Below are 22,413 nucleotides of genomic sequence, written 5' to 3' on the forward strand. Positions count from 1 at the left end.
CCTCTGGCTGGCCTGACGCCCTAATATTCGGGGCCTTCATGTAAGCATGACAAACTACAGGTGCTGATACAACGAACTTATCCCTTGATATCAGACCAGCCAGCTTGCAGAGCTGAGCCTGTGACCGTACAGAGCCTGTGCCTTGACACAAGCTAAGAAAGGTTCACACTGACAGGAGTGAGCCAGTCAACTGCACAGAGGCCAGCTTGACATCAGCCCAGAGTAGTGAAATCGCTGAGCTAGTAATTTCACCGACCAGTCCCCGGACTGCAGGCCAGCAAGCCAGAGGAAGGTGCTAAGTCAGTGACTTCACAGAGCTTGAGCCAGTAAACTCAGAGAGGCTTGTACCTTGACAACAGCCCAGCAAGCCGGACGTGTGGAGCTGGATACTTCACAGAAGCATGTCCCTTTGCACGATTGTGCTGGATATCAGCCCTGCAACCAAGAGCTGCTCTCAGGGCCTGCCATTAGTGCTCAGCCTGGCTCAGCTGTGGCTAAAATAAGTGGGAATGCTGGAGATTGCAAGCCCTGTCCTCCACTAAAAGCAGAGGGAGAGTTTCCTCCCTTCTCCCTTGCTTGAGCTCAGCTCTCCCTGAACCCTCCTTTCTGTCACTTCATGGGCTGCTTGGGGAACTGCAGTGGGAGCAACAGGCCCACATTGGTGCTTGGCAGAGGAGTTTTCTGGGACCCAGGCCTTCCCACTAGCACCCTCTCTTGTCCAGGGTGTGAGAGCATCTAGAGGGGAAGCAGAAAAGATGGTCTTGCTTTCAGGCCAGTGGCTGCAGAGGGCCAACCCATGGAGTTTTTACAGAACCCATAATTGCCCTTTCTGAGGTTTCACCCATGCCATATTCCCATTGGCTGTCTGGATTCTAGCTGCTCAAAATTTCAGACCAACAGCTCTGGCTTCCCCTGACAAGGGAGGACACCGCTTATGTCTTGCTCTTGTTCCCAGCAAATCTTGCAATGTAAAGGCCTACATTTTCCATGCCCCTGACTCCCCTGGGGACTATGCTTTCCAGAAGTCCTTGTGGCGGAGAGGGGAGCCTTGCTCCACTTGCCTTCAAGGCCTAGGTTCCTGACCCTAGAGTCTGAGTTTGAGCTGTGTCTCAGACCAAACTGTCACACTGGGATGACTTCTCTCTCCCAAGGGTTGTGTCTTTTGTTTCATGGGTCTGTCTTTGCAGTACGACTTCTGGAACAAGGCAGAACAGCTTCAGAGACTTCCCTGATCAGCTCTGACGGGCCAGTATTCCCTGTCCTGTGCATGCCATGCACACTTTTGTGAGGCTAGCTATGGGCATGTTTGGGGACATGGTCTCTTTCAGATACTGTTATTCCACTGGCCCTGTTCTCCTTCCTGTGTTTTGTCCCATCACACAATATGACAGAGGGTCACTTCGGCATGTGCTAGTAGTGCCCATGAAGACATAAAGCCTCCCGCACTGGGAAAATCCCCCATTTATTCTGATCTTTAACCGCTGCCCTCATATTTCACCCTCCATAGCTCTTCAGCCTAGCTGGTGCTTTCACTCTCCAAATATCTGCAGAGTGCTTTCATTTCCATCACTCCCCATACACACCCACTGAAGTCTTCACTTAGCCGTACTACACGTATTTTAATCTGTCCTCATCTCTCAGTCCCTCTGTCACACTGTGGCTGTAGTTAGTTTCTTTCCTCTGAACTGCTTCCCACTTGTCAGCTCTTCCTGGTGGAGCCCAACATTAAATACCCAAGTCCAGGTGTAGCTGCACAGAGAGAAAAGGTGAGTAAATCCCTCTTCTATGACGTGATGCTTTTGCATATGCAACCCCAAAATGGCACTGCCTTTTTCTGAAACCATACTGTATTGCAAATGTATGTCTTTTAGGACTGCAGTGTTGCCCACCTGAAGCATTCAAAAGCCATGAGCCCAGGTTCCAGAAAACACAAGATTGGCTTAAAAAACAGGAAATTTTAAAAAACAACATCTAGGTTCTGTTTATTTGCTTTCTGGTGTTATAGCCTTGAGGGGCTGTGTTTTGAGGCATTATGGTGCAACCAAGAGGGCTAGAAATGGACTTTTTAGATTGAAAGCTGGGATTCAAGTGTATTCCCATGACTCCAGGAGCTGGGGCTTTAAAAAAACCATCAAAAATCATAAGACATGATGAAACTGCAAGAAATACCACACAGTGGGGCCTACACCACATGTCCAGCCTCCTGTGTGACACTCACCATCTGTCACACGGCACACCTGCCCATGGGATTGCTTGTAGTTGATTCTCCCAGTCTCTGGGGCTGTTGAAACCTGCTCTGCAGGTAGGTGACAGGGTCTCTCTCCCTCTTCTGAGTGTTCCTACTGCCAGCCAGCTCCACATGTTTGGGGGAGAGACTCAGCTGGCAGCGCAGAGCACGAGGGACCATCCATTGCACACTAGTAAAGGATGCTGCCTGCAGTGATCTTTGGACATTTGCTCCCCTCTGCAGATTGGCTGCTGCCTCCAATGGCCCCACATTCTCCCCTCCCCCCTGCTCCCCCTGCCTGGTCCCCTCCCTCCAGGGCCAGCCTTAGGGAAAAAGGTGCCCTGGGTGAACTTGTATTTTGGTGCCTTTGGTCCCCATGAGCGCTGTGCCCCTCCCATTGTCTCTGGCCCTTGTGGGTGCCCCCCATTGTCTTGGCCCCCATGGGGTCTTCACCCCCCTTCACCTTTAATCCCTGCATCCCCTTCCTGTGATCACATGGGAAACTGACCTGGATGCACAGAGCAACTGGCCGCTCCCCCACTTGAAGACTGCTCCTCTGTGCATGGCTAGGGGGCTCTGAGGGGAGCAAGGAACAACATCAGCACACTCTGCATCCAGGTCACTTTCGCTACCTGGTCTGCATAAGGGGAGGACAGGAGAATAGCAGCTCCTGATGCTCGCCTCACAGAACAGCCCAGATGGGGAAAGTAACCTGGATATATGGAGCGCTTGGTGTTGCCCCTCGCTCCCCTACTTACGGCCCCCTAGGGGGCTGCAGAGGAACATTGGGAGGCAGGGCTGGCTTTAGGCACCGTGGGTCCCAATTCGAAGAAGCTGTCGCTGAAGCCCCACTGCTGTCTTCGGTGGCAGCTCAATCGCTGCCGCGGAGGAACGACACTCCACCGAAATGTTGCCAAAGACAGCGGCAATGATTGAGCTGCCGCTGCCAACAGTGCCGGGACTTCAGCGGCAGCTCAATCGGCTACCGTTGCCTTTGGCGGTATTTCGGCGGAGGGAGCTTCCTCCGCGGCAGTGATTGAGCTGCTGCCAAAGACAGTGGCAGGACTTCAGCGGCAGCTCCTTCAGGATGTTGCGGGGCTCTCTTAGGGGTCCGGGGTCTGATTCCAGGGAATCAGCTGAATCGCCCTAAAGCCGGCCCTATTGGGAGGAGGTGAGCAGTATCTGTGCATCACCGCTCGCGCGTCCTGCCCTGCACTCCTCTGCTGGAGGAATCAGGGAGAAATCTAGGCATCCCCCCAACATAGCACTCCCCTGCCAGGTGTGAGGAGTTTCTGACTACACCAGCAGCACATACCTCTGTCCCCTTGACCATGGCACCTCTGAGTGGTTTCCTGAGTGGCCCACCCCTAAGGCTGGGCCCACCTTCCTCCTTCATCTCTAACCCTTCCCAAATGATTAACATACATGAAAAATAAACACACACACACCCCTCCCAAAACCCAGACACAACAGGATGCTGGTTTGCTCTGCATCAGGTAGCCTTCCCCACCCCAACTTATTGTCTGCCTTGGCTATTCAAGCTGTGAGCGTGTGGGGGCAAAGATCACCTCTCATCTTGCATCTGTGCAGCACCTGGCACAAGGGGCCTGGATCTCAGGTGGCCTTTATGTGCTGTTCTAATACTACTATCTCCTTACAATGCATGCAGCTGTGGAGCTTCCCCAGAACCCTCCCCACTAACCCAGCATTAACCTCACCAGCACATCTCCAGAGCTACCCCCAGAAACCTCCCCACCAGCTACCCCTCAGTCGGGCAGGGACGGGCACAGCACTAACCGCCTGACAGATGTAACCCACACACTTTCTGGGTATGCTGCTCTGTCCCCTTTAGTGGCACTGAGACCACTCAGAGATTAATGAGTCTGCTCTATAGCCTTAGCCAGTGGTGGCTCCAGGCACCTGTGCTCCAAGCAAGTGCCTGGGGTGTGCCCTGCCAGTCCCTGCGAGGGCATCAGTCAGGTCGCTTTCGGCGGTGCGCCTGTGGGAGGTCCACTGGTCCCGCGTATTTGGCAGCGGATACGCCGCAGCCACAGGACCGGCAGACCTCCCGCAGGCATGCCGCCGAATCTGCGGGACCGGTGGCTGCCTGACTGCTGTGCTTATGATGGCAAAAAAGCTAGAGCTGCCCCTGTCCTTAGCTAAGGGCCATCTGGCTTTTAGTTCATGCATTTAGCTCGAGGTCCCTGGTTCAATCCTGCCTGCTGATGACTGCTGTCCGTCTGTGTTACACAGACACTTTCTAGCTACCCACAGCCACACCAGTGCCCACCTATGCCAGCTCCTACACATAGCTCCAGCCCCAGTCAGGTAACCCTCAGTAACCACTTGGGTACCTCCATCAGCCATCCAGAAACCCTGGTTTCCCCACTACATATACGGCACCCATCCAACATCTCACCCACCCAGCAGTCCTTGTCTCCCTCCAGCCCTAAGCAGCCCTTCTAGCTGCCTCCCTCACCTTCCCTGGAGAGGGGGGAATCGCACCCAGAACCCTAAGCTGTGTGGTGAATGTGCTCTGCTGGTGGCCAGCACAGTGCCTGCCACCCCTAAGCTCCTGCACTGGGACCCATACTGTGCCACAGAGGTTCTCTGGGGCTCCCCTTCCTGCATGGATGCTGTTGTGCCTCCTAAGTCTCTGTCAGAGAGATAATTGAGGGCTCCCCTCTCTGCTCTCTTCCCCTGGTGCCCGTTGTCTCTCTCTGTGCAGGGGAGCCATGTGACAAGCTTGAAGTCAGGGCCTCGCACAGCCTCTCCCACTCGCTCTTGCATTAACCCATGTAGTCCCTGTCCTTGACTGTTGCCTGCCAGGTGACTGTCACAGTGCTCAGTGCTAGGCTGGTTGGCTGGCACAGCTAGTGTGGGAACCAGATGCCACTGTACTGTGGGCTGCTGCAGAGGGGTCCCTGGCTGGACAGAGCATCAGCACAGGGGAGGGATGTCAATGCCTCCGTGGCCGGGGTGCCCCCCATACCTTTGATACACGGCTCTGGGGACATGGCACCCCAGTGGGGGTAAGAGCTCACTGCCCTGGGCTCTGCCAAGCGCCCTCTAAACACTGCCTCGACCTGTCAGCCCCGTGCACGGCATCTGCCCGGGGTGAACGGGCACCCACGGGGCGGAGGGGCTCAGACCCTTGGGGCGGGCTCTGGACTCCCAGCTTCCAGGCGCCGGTGCCAGCCTCTGGCCCAGGCTGCTCCTCCTCTGTCCCTGCCCCGGCCGAACGGAGACACAATAGCCAGGCTCCTCCTCCCGCCTCCTGCCCTGCCGCCGAGCCCAGCCAGCCGCCAGCCCAGCGCGCTCCGCCGACACTCGCTAGGGAAGCGCGCCCGGCTGCGCAAACGGAGCCTTGCGCGCTCCCCGGGGGACATGCGCGGCGCGCCCCGGCAGCGGCCCTTGCCGCGCACCTAGCCGGAGCGAGCGCTCGGAGCCGGGATCTCCGCTGCGGCCGCCCTGCCCGCTGCCCCCATGGCTCAGCCCCTGGTGCTGCTGTGCTGCTGCGCTGCGCTCGTGGCTGCGGGCAGGGGCGTCCCCCCGACTGCGACCCCCGCCCGGCCCGGCTCGGCCCGCACCTCGCAGCCGGAGGGGGTCCCAGAGGAGGAGCCCCTGCAAAACGAGGCGGACAACCAGGAGAACATCTTATCTCAGGTAACCCTCCCCCCCAGCGTGCAGAGCCGAGCTGCCCTGGCACCAACCGGGCTTGAGGATCCCTCGCCAGGGAGCTGCGTGTGTGTGTGTCGCTCTGCACAAAGGCGCGAGGACTTGGCCCTCTGGTGCCAAGTTTCCCTGAAGGACGCTGGGGCTTTAACCCTTCCAGTCCCGCTTGCTCTAAGGTGAGGCTCCCAGCCAGGGGTGGGGAGGCAAGGCAGCCAGTGGCTAAGGGAGAGCCAAATTCCTGTGGCTTTACGAATCCGAGCTGTCTTGCTCTCCCGCTTTGGGAACTGGATTAGTTATTGGAGCTGAGAGCAGGAGAGGTTTATTATTCTGATTGTTGCTGCATATAATTAATTGCCAATCCACATAGTTAATTCCATTCACCCTTTTGTTTATTTGCAACTGCAGCACAGTAATTGTTCCCTGTATACAGTTGAACTGCTGTATAGGGAACTGGAGAATCAATTCACAGCTTCTCTGTATCATAGGGAAATGATTGAAAATCAAGACTCTTCCATGTATGCGGTGTTGTAGCCTGTTGGACCTACGATTTTAGACGGAGAAGGTGGGTGAGGTCATATCTTGTATTCTGTTGGTGAGAGAGGCAAACTTTCCAGCTTACACAGAGGTCTTCTTCAGACCAGACCTCCTGACTGCTCCTGTGTCTGCGTGTTTTACACGCAAATCAGACCGGAGGAATAGTTCACTGTAAGCTCCAAAGCTTGTCTCTCTCACCAACAGAAGCTGGTCCAATCAAAGATATTACCTCCCCCACCTTGTTCAAGAATAGTGCATCTGTATTAAAGCAGCAAAGTTCAGGGTGTGTTCTCTGTTAGATTTGGCAGATGTACTGTACAATATTAGCTATCTTTGGAAATGTCTAACACAGAAGAATATTGAAAATATACTGTCAAGTTATTTTTATATTTCAATTTCATGACCAGTTTCTGTGAATCTCTATAAAGGAAACCTGTGGAATTGTAGGAGACTATTAGAAATTATATATTACCAGGAAGTATATGGGTTACTTTTATGCATTATTCCAGACCACGCATTGACTCCCTTAACTCCTAAAACCCACCCAAGTAGAGCACCTTGTATGTAGCTACAAAGAATTCAGTAGATTAACTCTGATAGAATCAGTGTATGTAATATAAATTGTGGTGGCTCTGTCCCTTTGTTTTAAATTTTAATTTTACCAAACCCTTTGTAGATTAGGATTGTTTGGGCTTGAGCAGTTTCTTTTCCAATGGTGAAATGAAATATCTCATCAGAAATCTCTCTTTCCCAAATAGCTCAGTAGCAAAAAACCAAGCAGTCTTGAAGAAATGTTAGTCAGCAATTTGTGTAAGCAGTGAGCTATTTCTGCAAGGTTCAGAGTGTTTGAGCCTTTCTCAAAAACTTTACAAAGTAAACCAAAAGTAAAATCTTATGTTAGGAGCAAACTGATGCATTGTGATTTTCTTGTGATTAGTTGCTAGGTGACTATGACAAGGTGAAAGCAGTGTCCGAAGGCTCCAACTGTCAGTGTAAGTGTCTGGTCAGACCTCTGGGCCGAGGCGCCTGCCAAAGGATTAATGAAGGCACTTCCAAAGCAGAGGATTTTTACACTGTAGAAACCATCACTTCAGGACCTGATTGCAAGTGTGCCTGCGTGGCTCCACCTTCTGCTCTGAACCCTTGTGAGGGGGACTTCAGGTTGAAGAAGTTGCGGGAAGCAGAGAGCAGTGACTTAAAGGTATCAGTATAGTTCCTTTTCAATGGGAGTGCAAGTTTGCAAAAGACGTTGCGCATCTGAAGCAGGCTTGGCTTGCCCTTTGTAGGTTCAGTCCCAGAAAAAGATCTATTATAAGGTGTACAAACATAGATTGATTACCTCAGCTGGCAAAGGTGCTGCTAACACTTTGGTGCCAAGTTTTGGCAGTGATAATGTGCAGGAAGCCTCATCTACACTAGGGAAATTGTTACCACGAGATAGCAAGTGTTAAAATATCCACAGATGAAAGAAAGGCAGTATTTTCCTGAACACCATGTACAGCATAGCTCCTATCCATACAGCAGTGATTTGCACTTATTCAGTGTAGAACACGGGTTCTCAAACTGGGGGTCAGGACCTCTCAGGGGGTTGTGACGTTATTACATGGTGGGTCATGAGCTGTCAGCCTCCACCCCAAACCCTGCTTTGCCTCGAGCATTTATAATGGTGTTAAATATATTAAAAAGTGGTTTTAATTTATAAGGGAAGTCACACTCAGAGGCTTGCTGTGTGAAAGGAGTCAGTCACCGGTACAAAAGTTTGAGAACCACTGGTGTAGGACTACTGCTGACATCAGTGGAAGTCATGCAGACATGAGCAGTGGGTATCTTAGGCCAGCGGAGGCTAAGCCTCCCCAAACAGCCAGGCGTGGCCCTACCCATGCTCTGTCCTGAGACCCCGTTCCTGCACTTCCCCCATGGCACCACCCACACTGCTCCTCTTCCCACCCTTGCTGAGCCTCTCCCCAAAAGCTGGCTGGGGCTAAGGTGGGTGGGCTGGCCGGCTAAGGGTTGGGTGGGCTGGCGGGCTGAGGCTCTGGCTGGCTGTGGATGGCCGGTGCATGGGCCAGCTGGCGGCAAGGCCAGCTCCAGGCCACAGCGTGCCAAGCGTGTGCTTGGGGCGGCATGCCACGGGGTGCACTCTGTCAGTTGCCGGGAGGGCGGCAGGTGGCTCCAGTGGAGCTCCCACAGGCGTGCCTCTGGAGGGTCCGCTAGTCTTGTGGCTCCGGTGGAGCAGCTGCAGGCACGCCTGCGGGAGGTCCACCGGAGCCGCGGGACCGGTGAGCGGCAGAGCTCCCCCTGCAGCATGCCGCTGTGCTTGGGTTGGCAAAATTGCTAGAGCCGGCCCTAGCTGGCGGTGTCTTGGGGCTCAAGGCAGCTGGGGCTCAGGGCTCTGCTGGGGCAGGAAGGGGAAGAAGGGATGGGGTAGGGGAGGGTCCTTGGGCAGAAAGGGCAGAGCTGCGGGCTACCCTCCCTGAACGGGGGGCTCTCGCACCACCCATGCATGCAGAGGAGTACAGAATATGCAATAGATCTGAAATCTGTAATGTTGAAAAGATATTAACAAGTGGATTGGAGAGGAGAATGTTGCCCTGAAAAGCACAGAGTATCCACAGCAGATGTTGCCTATTTCAGTCTGAAATAAAATCCAGTTAAAAACCGGTTATAAACTTTGCCAACTCATAATAACATCAGTAGTATCATTTAAAACTCTCTTCTTCTGATCTTGTTGCACTTTAATTACCTAATACTTTTTTACAAATGTTATCTCTTGGCTGCTCTTGTATCTGCATATTTTATACACAAATCTAGCTTAAATGAGCCATAAGGGAGTGATTTAAATTAACACACCACAGTGGATTTACTCCTAAAGTTGACACTCAATCCTTAAGTCACATTGTTTTCTCTGTTTGCTATAGCTTTTGCGATGTGAAATTCTCATTTGCTGCTCTGTGGATTCAGAGAACACAGAATGAGCTGAGCCAAGGATGGAGTGCATATTTGTCACTTGTCAAAATTGCTGAATGGGGTTACTTCACTTTGTTAAACCGCTGCTCTATTTCACTCCATTGGAGGCTAGTGTGACCCTGGCAGATCAGTCTGTAAGGCATTTTGGGTTCCTTTGGGATGAAAGTTACTACAATGTAAATATAAGATTGATATTGCAGTGAACCATCTTGCCGACCAGTAGGGGACGGGCTAGGTGACTTAACAGGTCAATAGGTCTTTCCCATTTCAAATTTTTGTGATGCTACAGTAACATATTAACTCTTTCGTTTCCAAATGACATAGTGAACAGTTATGAACAAGTCTGGGGACTTAACAGTTGGAAGTGACAGAGGAGGACAATGACCTGGGTGTATTGGTTACTCACAGGTTGACTATGAACTGCCAATGTGAAGCGGCCATGAAAAGGGCTAATGCCGTCCTCCTAGGATGTATCAAGAGACAGATTTCCAAATGAGATTGGGAAATGTTCTTACCATTGAACAAGGCATTGGTGAGACCTCATATGGTATACTGGGTGCAATTCTGGTTTCATACGTTTAAGAAAGATGAAATCAGACTGGGACAGGTGCAGAGAAGAGCTACAAGGATGATCTGAGGAATTGAAAACCTACCTTATGAGAAGAGACTCAAAGAGCATGGCTTGATTAGCTTAACCAAACGAAGGCTGAGGGGAGCTATGATTGCTCTCTATATATACACATCAGAGGGATAAATACCAGGGAGGGAGAGGAGTTATTTAAATTAAGTCCAATGTTGACACAAGAACAAATGGATATAAACTGGCCATCAACAAGTTTAGGCTTGAAATAACATGAAGGTTTCTACCCATCAGAGGAATGTGGTTCTGGAACAGTCTCCCAGTGGGGGCAAAAAACCTAACTGGCTTCAAAACTGAGCTCGTGAAGTGGCTGAGGGAGATAGTAATGATGAGATTGCCTACAATGGCATGTGACCGATCTGTGACGGCTAGTAGCAAATACCTCCAATACCTGGAGATGGGGCATTGAGTTACTACACAGAATTCTTTCCCGAGTGTCTGCCTGGTGGGTTTTGCCCACATGCTCAGGGTCTAACTAATTGCCATATTTGGGGTCAGGAAGGAATTTTCCTTTGGGTCAGATTGACAGAGACTCAGGAGGTTTTCACGTTCCTCTGCAGCGTGGGGCACGGGTCACTTGCAGGTTTAAACTAGAGTAAATGGTGGATTCTCTGTAACTTGAAGCCTTTAAACCAGGGTGGATTTGATTTAAAACAACAATGTTATGTATTCTGGGTATTTTTCTTCAACAGCAAACATAATATTTTAACAAAACAAAAGCATATGAATTTTTGAATTAGTTAAACATTCAAGTTTTTTAAAATCAAGTTTGTTTTTGTTAAAATTATTTTTAACTAAAATAGTTAAATGAAATATTTAAAAAAAAACAACAAAAATTAAATCGACTATGTCAGCCAGGTCAACATGAGAAACTTAAAATATTGGCTTCTGCGGCTAACTCAGTCGTCTTAACCTTCATTTTCCTGTTTGTTCATAATCTGGAAAAGAAAAACCAGCTTTCCTGCTTTTTCACGTCCCAAATGATTTCTCAGTTTGGAATGAATTAGTCCTAAGGAAGAAGATATTCTTTCTACAATGGCAGAAGATGCTACTGCTGTTAAAAGTGAGATCATCACTTCAACAGTCTCTGAACCCAAGTTCTTAAGTGACTTCCACCAGTTCACTGATGTGACTTTCTTTAAAACATCATTAGCAAACATATATTTCTCAAATGGTTCATCCTTAGATCTGAAGTTTATTATAGTTGGCCTTATGGAGGGATGACTGCTGGATGCCCATGTCATAGCTAACTCCTCTTCTTTGGCAGTTAAGGTTTGACCCTGGTACCGAGTATTGAGAATATTTGCAAGAAAATGAGCTGGAGATAGTGCTTGTCCCATTCGTTTTTTTAGTGCCATCTATTTTTTCACAATTTTGTTCACAAACTGTTATCAGATTAGGCCAGTTCTTGATACAGTGCTCAAAACAGTCCACTACTGAGTTCCATCGCACGTCTTGTGGGAGAGTTAGCTTGGTTCCTCCCACTTTTTTCAGAGCAGCTGCTTCAAAGTGGTTGTTACGGAAGTATATTGCAATTTCAACAACATTAGCCTTTATTTCTAGAACGCTGAAGTCTTTGGCTAGGAGGTGCATCAAATGAACACTGCAACCGTATGTTATTAGCTTGGGACTCTCTTCTAAATTTCTTCTTATCTTGGATACATTTGCAGCATTATTTGTGACCAACCTGTGTATTAGACTTTGCATTTTTTTTCACAGTTTGTTACAGCTTTTACTGCTACTACTTGTAAGCATTCTGCTGTGTGTGCATTTCCTGATGTATCAATTGTTTCTGTAAGGAAGACATTCTCTGCTTCTGTGGTCACACAAGCACATACAACAGGATCATTGTGGACATTGCTCCACCCATCAAGACTCAAGTTGACAATTTCACCCTCTAGAGCTTTTGCACACTGCTCAATTTCTCTTTTATACACTTTATCCAGCAATTTGCCTGTGACATCTGCTCTGTTGGGTGGCCTGTATCCTGGTCTTAATGATGGAACTATGTTAATAAAGCGTGGGTTCAACTTCTCAATCGTATGGAAAGGAGAGTTTGTTGCATAAACAAACTGGGCAACTTTTTCCTCAATTACCTCATTTTGTAATCTGCTGGTTCTTATCACAATTTATCTATGGTTGTTTCTGGATGATGGAGATTTTTTTTTTCTTTTTGCTACAGGTGATATACTGTGGCTATGTGACATACATGATGTGACTGAAACACTATCATTGGCAGATAACTCTGAAACTATAGAAAATGATGGTGATCTTGAATGTGGATAGTCTTCAGAAACCTGTATGTTGAGGATAGATTCTCCTAAACAAAATAAGTCAATGCAGTTATTTAATTATTATTACCATACTGCTCATTTAGTATTATTCATTGCATTTGCTGACACTCAGTACTGTTTTAAAGGTCAAATTGTAAAAGGAAGATCTATCTACTACAGCTATATATTTTTTATCACAACTGCATCTAAAATGATAGTATCATAGAGAAACCACTATATTTTTGCTCAAATATGAGAATTCAAGAATAGTCCATAAAGAAGACAGGCAGTCCTTAAGAAAGAAGTATGAAATAAAAAACGTTACCAGCCTGAAGATCCTGCATGTTCAGACATGTTCCTTTCACCATCTTCAACACAGCTTCCTCCTGAGAAGAAACTCTTCTCTTGATGTTGTTTCATTCGGGCAAACAGGCCTTGCATTTCTTTGTTACACTGTTTACATTTTGCACACATGCCTGTCTTACCCACAGGGAGAGGAACTTCATTAAAATATTCCCAAACTGGGTCTTTTTTACGTCCTGTTGCCATTATAGGTTTTCCCTTCTAATGAGAGAATGATATGGTAGATCTCAAATTAATGAAAGCTACACTCGGAAAGACCTCAAGACTTCTGGAATATGCTGCTCAAACAGTTTCACTTTTGTTTCTACTGCCTGTCCCTCCTTCCTCACATTTATATCCAGACTTCTTCTCCTTCTCCAGATCTATTCAACCCCCAACAATCTTCTATTCATTGAACTTTGTGAAACTTTGCACTTTTAGAGAGAGGTAAGGGATTGACTCTGTGTACACAAATTTGCAGAGGGACAATAGGGTTGAGGGCCGTTATTTCTCACTTCTATATATTATTTATTTTAAAAGATATTTGCTGTTAACAAGCATATTATCTCTGAAGACACAAATCTACGGTTTGAGAACTGCAAAACTAAGCATCTCTGATGGTATCTTCTAGAGCAGAGGTGGGCAAACTATGGCCTGCGGGCCACACCTGGCCCAAGGGACTGTCCTGCCTGGCCCCTGAGCTCCTGGCCCGGGAGGCTAGCCCCCGGACCCTCCCCTGCTGTTCCCCCTCCCTTGCAGGCTCAGCGCACTGCGCTGCCGGCACAATGCTCTGGGCGGCCAGGCAGCACAGCTGCAGAGCCGCAGCCTGACCCGGTGCTCTGTGCTGCACAGTGGCATGGCTGGCTCCAGCCACAGCTGCATTGCCAGCCATCAGTGCTCCAGGCAGCATGGTAAGGGGACAAGAAGCAGAGGGGGTTGGATAGAGGGCAGGGGAGTTTGGGGTGGTGGTCAGGGGATGGGAGTGTGGATAGGGATCGGGAAGGTCAGAGGGCGGGGAATGGGGGGCTTGAATGGGTGCAGGGGTTCTGGGGGGCAGTCAGGAAGGAGGGGAGTTGTATGGGACAGTGGGGGGGAGTCAGGGGCAGGGGTGCAGGGGTGGTCAGGGAGAAGGGGTGGGTGGATGGGGCAGAGGTCCTGGGGGCGGTACTCAGGAATGAGAGGTGGGGTTGCATGGGGCAGCAGGGGGCAATCAGCGGTGAGGGTTCTGGGGACGGTCAGGGGACAGGGAGCGGGGGGATGGATGAGGCAGAGGTCCTGGGGGGGGCTATCAGGGAACGAGGGGGTTGGATGGGACAGGAGTCCAGAGGGGGCAAGAAGCAGGAGGGAGATAGGGGGTGGGGGCCAGGCCACACCTGGCTGTTTGGGGAGGCTGTGCCTCCCCTAACTGGCCCGCCATACAATTTCTGAAACCCAATGCGGCCCTCAGGCCAAAAATTTTTCCGCTTCTATTCTAGACTGAGCACTGAGTCCCATTGGGTAGATAGAAAGATTAACCTAAATAATCTGTACAGAAGCCCCTGGAAGCCCCTTAAGACTGGGTCCCTAATCCATGAACTATTGGAACTCATTTACAAAACTTTTCTTAAACATTACATGAATATATTGTCTCGTACTATAGAATTAGAATTTATAATCCCTATTACATTATACCTCAAAGATATGTCATCATGGATCTTAATTAAAACTATCTAAAGATAGTTTTTTTACTCAAAAAGCATTTTATCAAAAAAATCAGATTTAAATAAAAAAATCTGATTTTTTTTATTTAAAAAAAGTGTCATTGATTTTTATCCACCCTGCTTTATTCCATGATTTGAGGACTTCAGTAACTTAGCCAGAGGTTAGGGGTCTATTACAGGAGGGAAAGCGGGGGGTTTTGTGGCCTGCGATGTGTAGAAGGTCAGACTAGATGATCACGTTGGTCCCTTCTGGCCTTAAAGACTATGAAACTGTGAGACTTTGCAGCCAATGTCCAATGTCACTGGATCTACAACTTTACTTAGTAGTCTTCCTATTCATTGTCTACATAGGCCACGGGGCCCCTCTCCAAGGAGCTGTTACTATGGATAGTGTCAGTGCATAGTTAGAACAGTACCCAGTGCATGGATAAGCTATATGTTATCCAGCTTTTTGCACAGTACTATGTTTGGTTTTGAACGGTGACTCAGTTCACTGTAATGGCTCCATTACCATGTTTACAGTCACAGCTGAGACAAAGTGAGAAGTATGAAGTCATTATGATGATAAAAGGCAAACTCATGCTGGGTCTCTTTGTTTATTGTGAGTTAATCTGAGACTCAAACGACAGATCCAGACATTGAAGTTCTCTTTATCAACAGACATGTGCAACAGCAGTGTGAGCTTCCTGCACATCATCCACACACAGGAGCCTGCCCAAGCCCAGCAACGAGAGCCTGCCTCTAGGAGGAGTTCATTCTCCATGGCTAGTCCAGTCCTTGGCCTCTGCTGAGACTCCCCCCAAGGAGGTATTTACAGCCAGTTGTGGCATGGATACTTGTCATCTAGGAATGGGCTGAGCCCCGCCAGCTCAGTTCAGAAAGATCCCTCAACAGGGTTAGCCAAACATTTTTTTTGCTGAAGAAATCAAGCTGCAGAAGCTGTGAGAACAGGCTCTCTCTCACAATGGGCGATGCTTCCTTGTGTCAGACAGGCCAGCAATATATAGCCACAGTGTGGAAGCCATGCACTGTAAAGCCTGGCAGGGGGAAGACATGCACTTCTGATTTTTAAACTTTCTCCTTGGGAAATGAATAAATTTTATGTTCAGAAGGAATCGCCTAGGCTGACCTCCTGTATATCACAGACCATTACATTTTACCCAGTTACCCTGATACCGAGTTCAATAACTTGTATCTTCCAGAAAGGTTGGATTGGCGAATCCTCCACTTCCCTGGAGAGTTTGTTCTAATGGCTAATTTCCCTCTCTGTTAGAAATGTGGGCCTTATTCTCATTGGGATTGGTCTGGCTTCAGTTTGCAGCCATTGATTCTTGTTCTGCCTTTCTCTGCTACATTAAAGAGACCTTTAGTATCCAGTATTTTCTCCCTGTGGAGGTACTGATACCCCATAATCAAGTCACCTCTTGGTTTTTTTTATTAAGCTGAAAAGATGGAGCTCTTTAAGTCTTTCATTATCAGGCATTTTCTCCAGCCCTTGAATAATTTTAGTGGTTCTTTTTTGCACCTTTTCCAATTTTTCAACATCCTTTTTAAGATTTGGACACCAGAACTGGATGCATAATCCAGTATTGGTCTCACAAAGGCCATATGCAGAGGTAAAATCACCTCCCTACTACTACTCTCTTGTTTATACATCCAAGCATCACATTAGCCGTTTTTGCCACAGTGCTACTCATTTTTAGTTCCTCATCCACTATGACTCCTAAATCTTCCCAGAGTCACTGCTTTCCAGGATACAGGCCCTCCTCTTGTAGTTATGGCCTGCATTCTTTACTCTCAGATGTACGGTCGTGCATGACTGGATGGTTTGGAAGACTTTTAATGGACTCTACAACTTTTCTTTGCTAGGTCAGTGGTGCATATCCAGCCTCTATCAACAATGTGACTGTCTGATGGCTGTTTGGTGGCTTATGTAAACTCTGCTGATGGTCTCACTCTCCACTAGGAACTGGACTAAATGCATATCCACAAAGCAGACTGTGTTACGAAAAGCTGCCATGTCATTTAGCAGAAAGTCTTCCCTGCTGGCAGACTTAGCAGAGTAGGCACAGAGCCTGGACAGGAAGGACATTGGGTGCCACTCAGCTATGCCTGAGAGAAGCTTGCAGAGTGCTGCTTGTATTAAATGCAGTGTTAAAGAGTGTCTGCTGAGCACTTGACTCCCAAAATACAGGGGCATGAGGAGAAAACTTTTTTCAGAACCTAAGATGATAAAGTTTTGCATTTCTGTAGCAACGGACAAATACTATAAACCTACTGCCCTCCTCACCTCACAGTGACATAGTGAGTCTCCGCACAAAAAGATTTGAAATCACATTTCCAAGGGGAGGAAATTGAGGCACAGCCAAGTGATTCACCCAAGGTCATGGAAGGAATCATTGTCGGAGCTTTACCCGGAAGACCTTCCGCCCAGGAATTGATGTTTTCATGATTTTTTTCCATTTCAAAGGGAGCAGTTTTGCAGAGGGATGTAAACATCCCCCGGCCAGGATGTGAACAGAACTGTTAGAATCTTGTATTACAGACCCCAAGACCATACATTTTGTTAAACTCAAAACTCAGCCTAAATTATGCCCAAAAAATTGCTGTAGTGCACGAATCTTTTGAGGGACTCTGGGCAGTGTATGATTCCTGCATGAAATGGGTGAAACACAGCAGTTGTTGCTGAGCTTTACTGTGGGTTTTTAGGACCATTTCAGTTCAAAACTCAAAGCAAAGTCTAAGGAGTGTGGATCAGTGGGAATTGGAATCAAAGAGGAAGTTCTTATAAACCATTGTGGCTTCTGCACTCTCCAACTGCACCTAGACTGTAGCTGTGGTTCCAGGTGTATGTATATTATGTGGATACTTGCCCATTAAGACATGTATTGAAAATACCAGTTCATTTCACCCTGAGCCAATGCTGAGGGGGGCACATCTACCTGTGGCTGGAGAGAGGAGAAATGTGAGAGACATCAGGGCACTGGGCTGGAGGGAGCAGAGGTGTGTGAGAGACGTCGAGGCCGAGGGCCCGAGGGAGAAGTTCCCTATGAGAGATGTCAGGACGCAGGACCGGAGGAATCAGGCATGTGAGAGACATCAGGGCGTGCAGACGGATGGAGAAGGCGCATGAGAAACATCGGGGCACAGGGTCGCAGGCAGTAGCCATATGAGAGACATTGGGGCACAGAGCTGGAGGCAGCAGGTGTGTGAGAGAGGTCAGGGCATGAGGCCAGAGGGAGCAGACGTGTGTGAGAGACATTGGGGCTGAGGGCCCGAGGGAGCAGACCCCTGTGAGAGATGTCAGGATGCAGGGCTGGAGGGATCAGGCATGTGAGAGACATTGGGATGTGGAGCTGGAGGGAGCAGGTGTGTGTGAGATGTTGGGAGGCAGAGCCTGAGGAAGGAGGTACGTGAGAGGGTTCAAGACGCAGGGCTGGAGGGAGCAGGCATGTGAGAAACATTGTGTCAGAGGGCCGAAAGGAGCACACACCTGTGAGAGATGTCTGGATGCAGTGCCAGAGGGAAAAGGCAAGTGAAAGAAGTCAGGGCATGGAACCGGAGGGAGCAGGTGTGTGAGAGACATTGGGGTGCAGGGACAGAGGGAGCAGGCGTGTGAGAGACGTCAGGGCTAGGGGATGGAGGGAGCAGGCACGTGAGATGTTGGGGTGTTGAGTTGGAGGGAGCAGGCACATGAGAGACATTGGGGCGTGGAGTTGGAGGGAGCAAGTGCGTGAGAGACATTAGAGCTTGGGGCCAGCGGGAGCAGATATGTGAGAGACATTGGGGTGAGGGACCGGAGGGAGCACGTGCGTGAGAGACGTTGGGGTGAGGGGCTGGAGGGAGAAGGCATGTGAGAGATGTTGGGGTGAGGGGTCGGAGGGAGCAGATGTGTGAGAGACATCAGGGCATGTAGCTGGAGGGAGAAGGTGCATGAGAGACATTGGGGCACAGGACCAGAGGGAGAAGGCACGTGAGAGATGTCCAGGCACGGGGCCAGAGGGAGCAGGCATATGAGAGACATCAGGATGCGGAGCTGGAGGAAGAAAATGTGTTAGAGAGGTTGGGAGGTGGAGCTGGAGGGAGGAGGCACATGAGAGACTTCGAGACTCAGGGCTGGAGGGAGCAGGCGCATGAGAGACTTTGGGGCCAACGCCCCAAAGGAGCATGAACCTGTGAGAGACGTCTGGACACAGGGCTGGAGGGAGAAGGCACATGACAGACATCGAGGCGCAAGGCCAGAGGGAGAAGGCGCGTGAGAGATGTCAAGGCGCAGGGCCAGAGGGAGCAGGCACTTGAGAGATGTCGGGTCGTGGAGCTGGAAGGAGCAGGCATGCGAGACACCTCAGGGCACAGGGCTGGAGGGAACGGGCCTCTGAGAGACGTTAGGATGCAGAGCTACAGTGAGTAAGCGCGTGAGAGACGTCAGAGTGCATGGCCAGAGGGAGCAGGCGTGAGAGAGACATTGGGTACAGGGCTGTAGAAAGCAGGGATGTGAGAGACTTTGGGGGTCTGAGCTGGAGGGAGCAGCCGTGTGAGACATGTCTGGGCGCGAGTCCGGAGGGAGCAGTGTGCGAGAGACGTCAGGGCATGGAGCTGGAGGGATCAGGCTCAGAGATGTCGGAGTGCGGAGCTGAAGGAAGCGAGACGTTGGGGCTCGGATCCGGAGCAGCAGGTTTGTGAGAGTTATCAGGACTCGGGGATGGAGGGAGTAGGCACATGTGAGATGTAATGGCACAGATTTGGAGGGAGCAGGTGCATGAGAGATATCAGGGCACTGGTCTGGAGGGAGCAGGCATGTGAGAGACATTGGAGCGCAGGGCTGGGGGTAGAAGGCTCTTCAGAAACATCAAGGCACAGGGCCGGAGGGAGCAGGCGTGTCAGAAATGTCAGGGCATGGGGTCGGAGGGAGAAGGCATGTGAGAGATGTCGGGACGTGGAGCTAGAGGGAGAAGGCACGTGAGAGATGTCGGAGTGTGGGGCCGGAGGGAGCAGGCATGAGAGAAATATTGGGCACAGGGATGGAGGAAGGAGGCATGTAAGAGACTTTGGGAGTCTGGGCTGGAGGGAGCAGGTGTGTGAAAGATGTCAGGGAACAGAATTGGAGGGATCAGGTGTGTTAGAGATATCAGCGCATGGACCTTTAGGATGCAAGCACGTGAGAGACATCGGGGCCTAGATCTGGAGCAGCACGTTCATGAGAGATGTCAGGGCTCAGGGCCGAAGGGAGCAGGCACATGTGAGATGTCATGGCATGGGGCTGGAGGAAGCAGGTGCATAACAAACATCGGGACACGGGGCAGGAGGGAGCAGGTGTGGGAGAGATGTCAGGATGCAGGGCTGGAGGTATCAGGTGTGTGAGACAGATGTTGGGGCGCGGGGCGGAGGAAGCAGGTGTGTGAGAGACATTGGGACGCGGGGCCGGAGGAATCAGGACACATGAGAGATGTCAGTACAAGAGCATGAGGGAGCAGGCCTATGAGAGATTTTGGGGGAGGGAGGAGGCCTGTGAGAGACATCAAAGTGCAGAGTTGGATGGATCAGGTGCATGAGAAATGTCAGGGCACGGGGCTAGAGGGAGCAGGCATGTGAGAGACGTCGGGTTGCAGGGCCAGAGGGAGCAGACATGAGAGAGACAGTGGGCACAGGGCTGGAAGAAACAGATGTAACAATGCTGCCTCTGGCGGGACACAACTGAGAGTATCCATTCAGGACAAATTGCTTAGAGTAGAGCAGTCACAGCCTAAGGCTGGGGTTTCTTTACTCCTAAGGCAAACCAAACCAGCCAGAGAGGACTTCGGTTTTACCCCCCTGTCTAACCAGAAGTCATACAAGCAATTCCCACAGACAGTCCAGTTTCCCAGTATCACCACCAGTGCCACACCTTATTGGGATGAATGGTTATGAAAACCAATACCCCAGTAAAAAGAAAAAAGGTTCTCTTGATTGCAAAGGACCAAGCCCCAGACCCAGGTCAGTATACAAGTTAGATCTTATCCACAAATCATGCTGTTGCCAAACCTTTAGAATCTAAAAGTTTATTCATAAAAAGAAAGAAATATAGATGAGAGTTCAAATTGGTTAAATGGAATCAATTACATACGGTAACGGCAAAGTTCTTGGTTCAGGCTTGTAGCAGTGATGGAATAAACTGCAGGTTCAAATCAAGTCTCCAGTACAGCCACAGCTGGGATGGGTCATTCAGTCCTTTGTTCAGAGCTTCAGTTTGTAGCACAATTCCTCCAGAGGTAAGACACAGGACTGAAGACAAAATTGAGGGGTTTCCAGGGCCTTTTATATCCTCTGCCATGTAGAAGGACCCCTTTGTTCTTACAGTAGAAAATCACAGCAGCAAGTTGGAGTTTGGAGTCACATGGGCAAGTCACATGTCCATACATGACTCAGTTCTTTACAGGTAGAGCAGCCATTGCTCACATGCTACCTTGAACGTTCCCAGGGAGGCTTCTCATATGTGTGTTGGAGTCTCCCAAGATTCATTGTCAGTTCAGTGTTTCTTTATTGGGCACTTAATCTGAAGAGTCCCTTCTCAAGAAGCCGGCCAAATGCTTCACTGGTGCTACTTAGAATCAAATACACTGAGATACAAGTACATAGCCAATATTCATAACTTCATATATAAAAATGATACACACATACAGGCAGCATAATCATAACCAACAAATTACAACCTTTTCATAGACACCTTGACTTCCTTTGTACAAGATTTGGTGTAACTATAAGACCTTGGTTGCAACAATGATCTATGCAGTCACAGTTCATGTCAATAACATCACAGCCTGCTCCCTCAGACCTCATACCCCGACGTGTCTCATGTGCCTGATTCCTCCGGCCCCGCGTCCCGAGGTCTTTCACACACTTGCTTCTTCTGCCCCACGCCCTGAGGTCTCTCAAGCAACTGATCCCTCCGGGCCCAAGCCCTGATGTCTCCCACGAACCTGCTGCTCTGGATCTGGGCCCTAACGCCTCTCCTGTGCTTGCTTCCTACAGCTCCATGCCCCGACATCTCTCATATGTCTGCTCCCTCCAGCCCTGTGCCCAATATCTTTCTCATGCCTGCTCCCTCTGGCCCTGCACCCCGACGTCTCTCACACGCCCGCTCCCTCCGGCCCCATGCTCTGATGTCTCTCACATGCCTGCTCCCTCCTGCCTTGAGCACTGAGGTCTCTCACGCACCTCTTCCCTCCTGCCCCGTGCCCCAATATCCCACAGGCCTGCTCCCTATGGCCCCATGCCCCAATGTGTTTCACGTGCCTGCTCCCTCTGACTCTGTGATCTGACGTCTCTCATGCTCCTGCTCCCTCCAAATCCTCCCTGTGGCATCTTACACATGCCTGCTGCTCCGGATCCACGCTGCGACATCTCTAACACACCTGATCCCTCCGGCCCCGCATCCTAACATCTCTCACGTGCCTGTTTCCTCCAGCCCTGTGCCCAATGTGTTTCTCATACCTGCTCCCTCCAACCCCCCACCCTGACATCTCTCATATGCCTACTCCCTCCAGCCGTGTGCCCAATCTGTCTCTCATGCCTGCTCCCTCCAGCCCCACACCCCAACGTCTCTCACGCACCTACTCCCCCTAGCACCACGTCCTGACGTCTCGCACACGCCTGCTGCCTCTGGCCCCATGCCCCGATGTTTCTCATGCACCTGCTTCCTCCAGGCCTACGCTCCGATGTCTCCCACATGCCTGTTCCCTCCAAACCTGAGCCCCGAGGTCTCTCATGCACCTACTTCCTCCAGCCATGCACCCCAACATCTTTCACAAACCTGCTCCATCGGACCCTGCACCTCAATGTCTCGCATGTGCCTGCTCCCTCCAGTTCCGCATCCCAACATTTCTAATGCACTAGCTTCCTCCAACCCCTCTATGACGTTATGGACATGAACTATCCATTGTGACAAAGTTCCTCCTCTACCTTGGTGGGTCCTGTGCTTATTGGCAGATTTGCTCACCTCAGTGATCTTCCCCACAGTCTGGGTCAACTCCTCCTGTGTCTGATCAGGAGTTGGGAGGTTTGGGGGGAACCCAGGCC

At 50.0% G+C, this 22,413-nt stretch overlaps 1 protein-coding gene across 1 annotated transcript in view; it reads left to right on the forward strand.

Moving 5' to 3' along the window:
- The first annotated feature begins 5,713 nt into the window (after positions 1-5,713).
- The window catches only part of OLFML2B (olfactomedin like 2B), a 124,768-nt gene continuing 108,068 nt past the window's right edge, over positions 5,714-22,413 (forward strand). The window contains exons 1-2 of the mRNA XM_075067997.1: positions 5,714-5,893; positions 7,374-7,637. Coding sequence (XP_074924098.1) covers positions 5,714-5,893; positions 7,374-7,637 — 444 coding nt within the window. The remainder of the gene's footprint in view (positions 5,894-7,373; positions 7,638-22,413) is intronic.

This window comes from Chelonoidis abingdonii, chromosome 7 (genome assembly GCF_003597395.2).
Source record: "Chelonoidis abingdonii isolate Lonesome George chromosome 7, CheloAbing_2.0, whole genome shotgun sequence".
Taxonomy (NCBI): domain Eukaryota; kingdom Metazoa; phylum Chordata; order Testudines; family Testudinidae; genus Chelonoidis; species Chelonoidis abingdonii.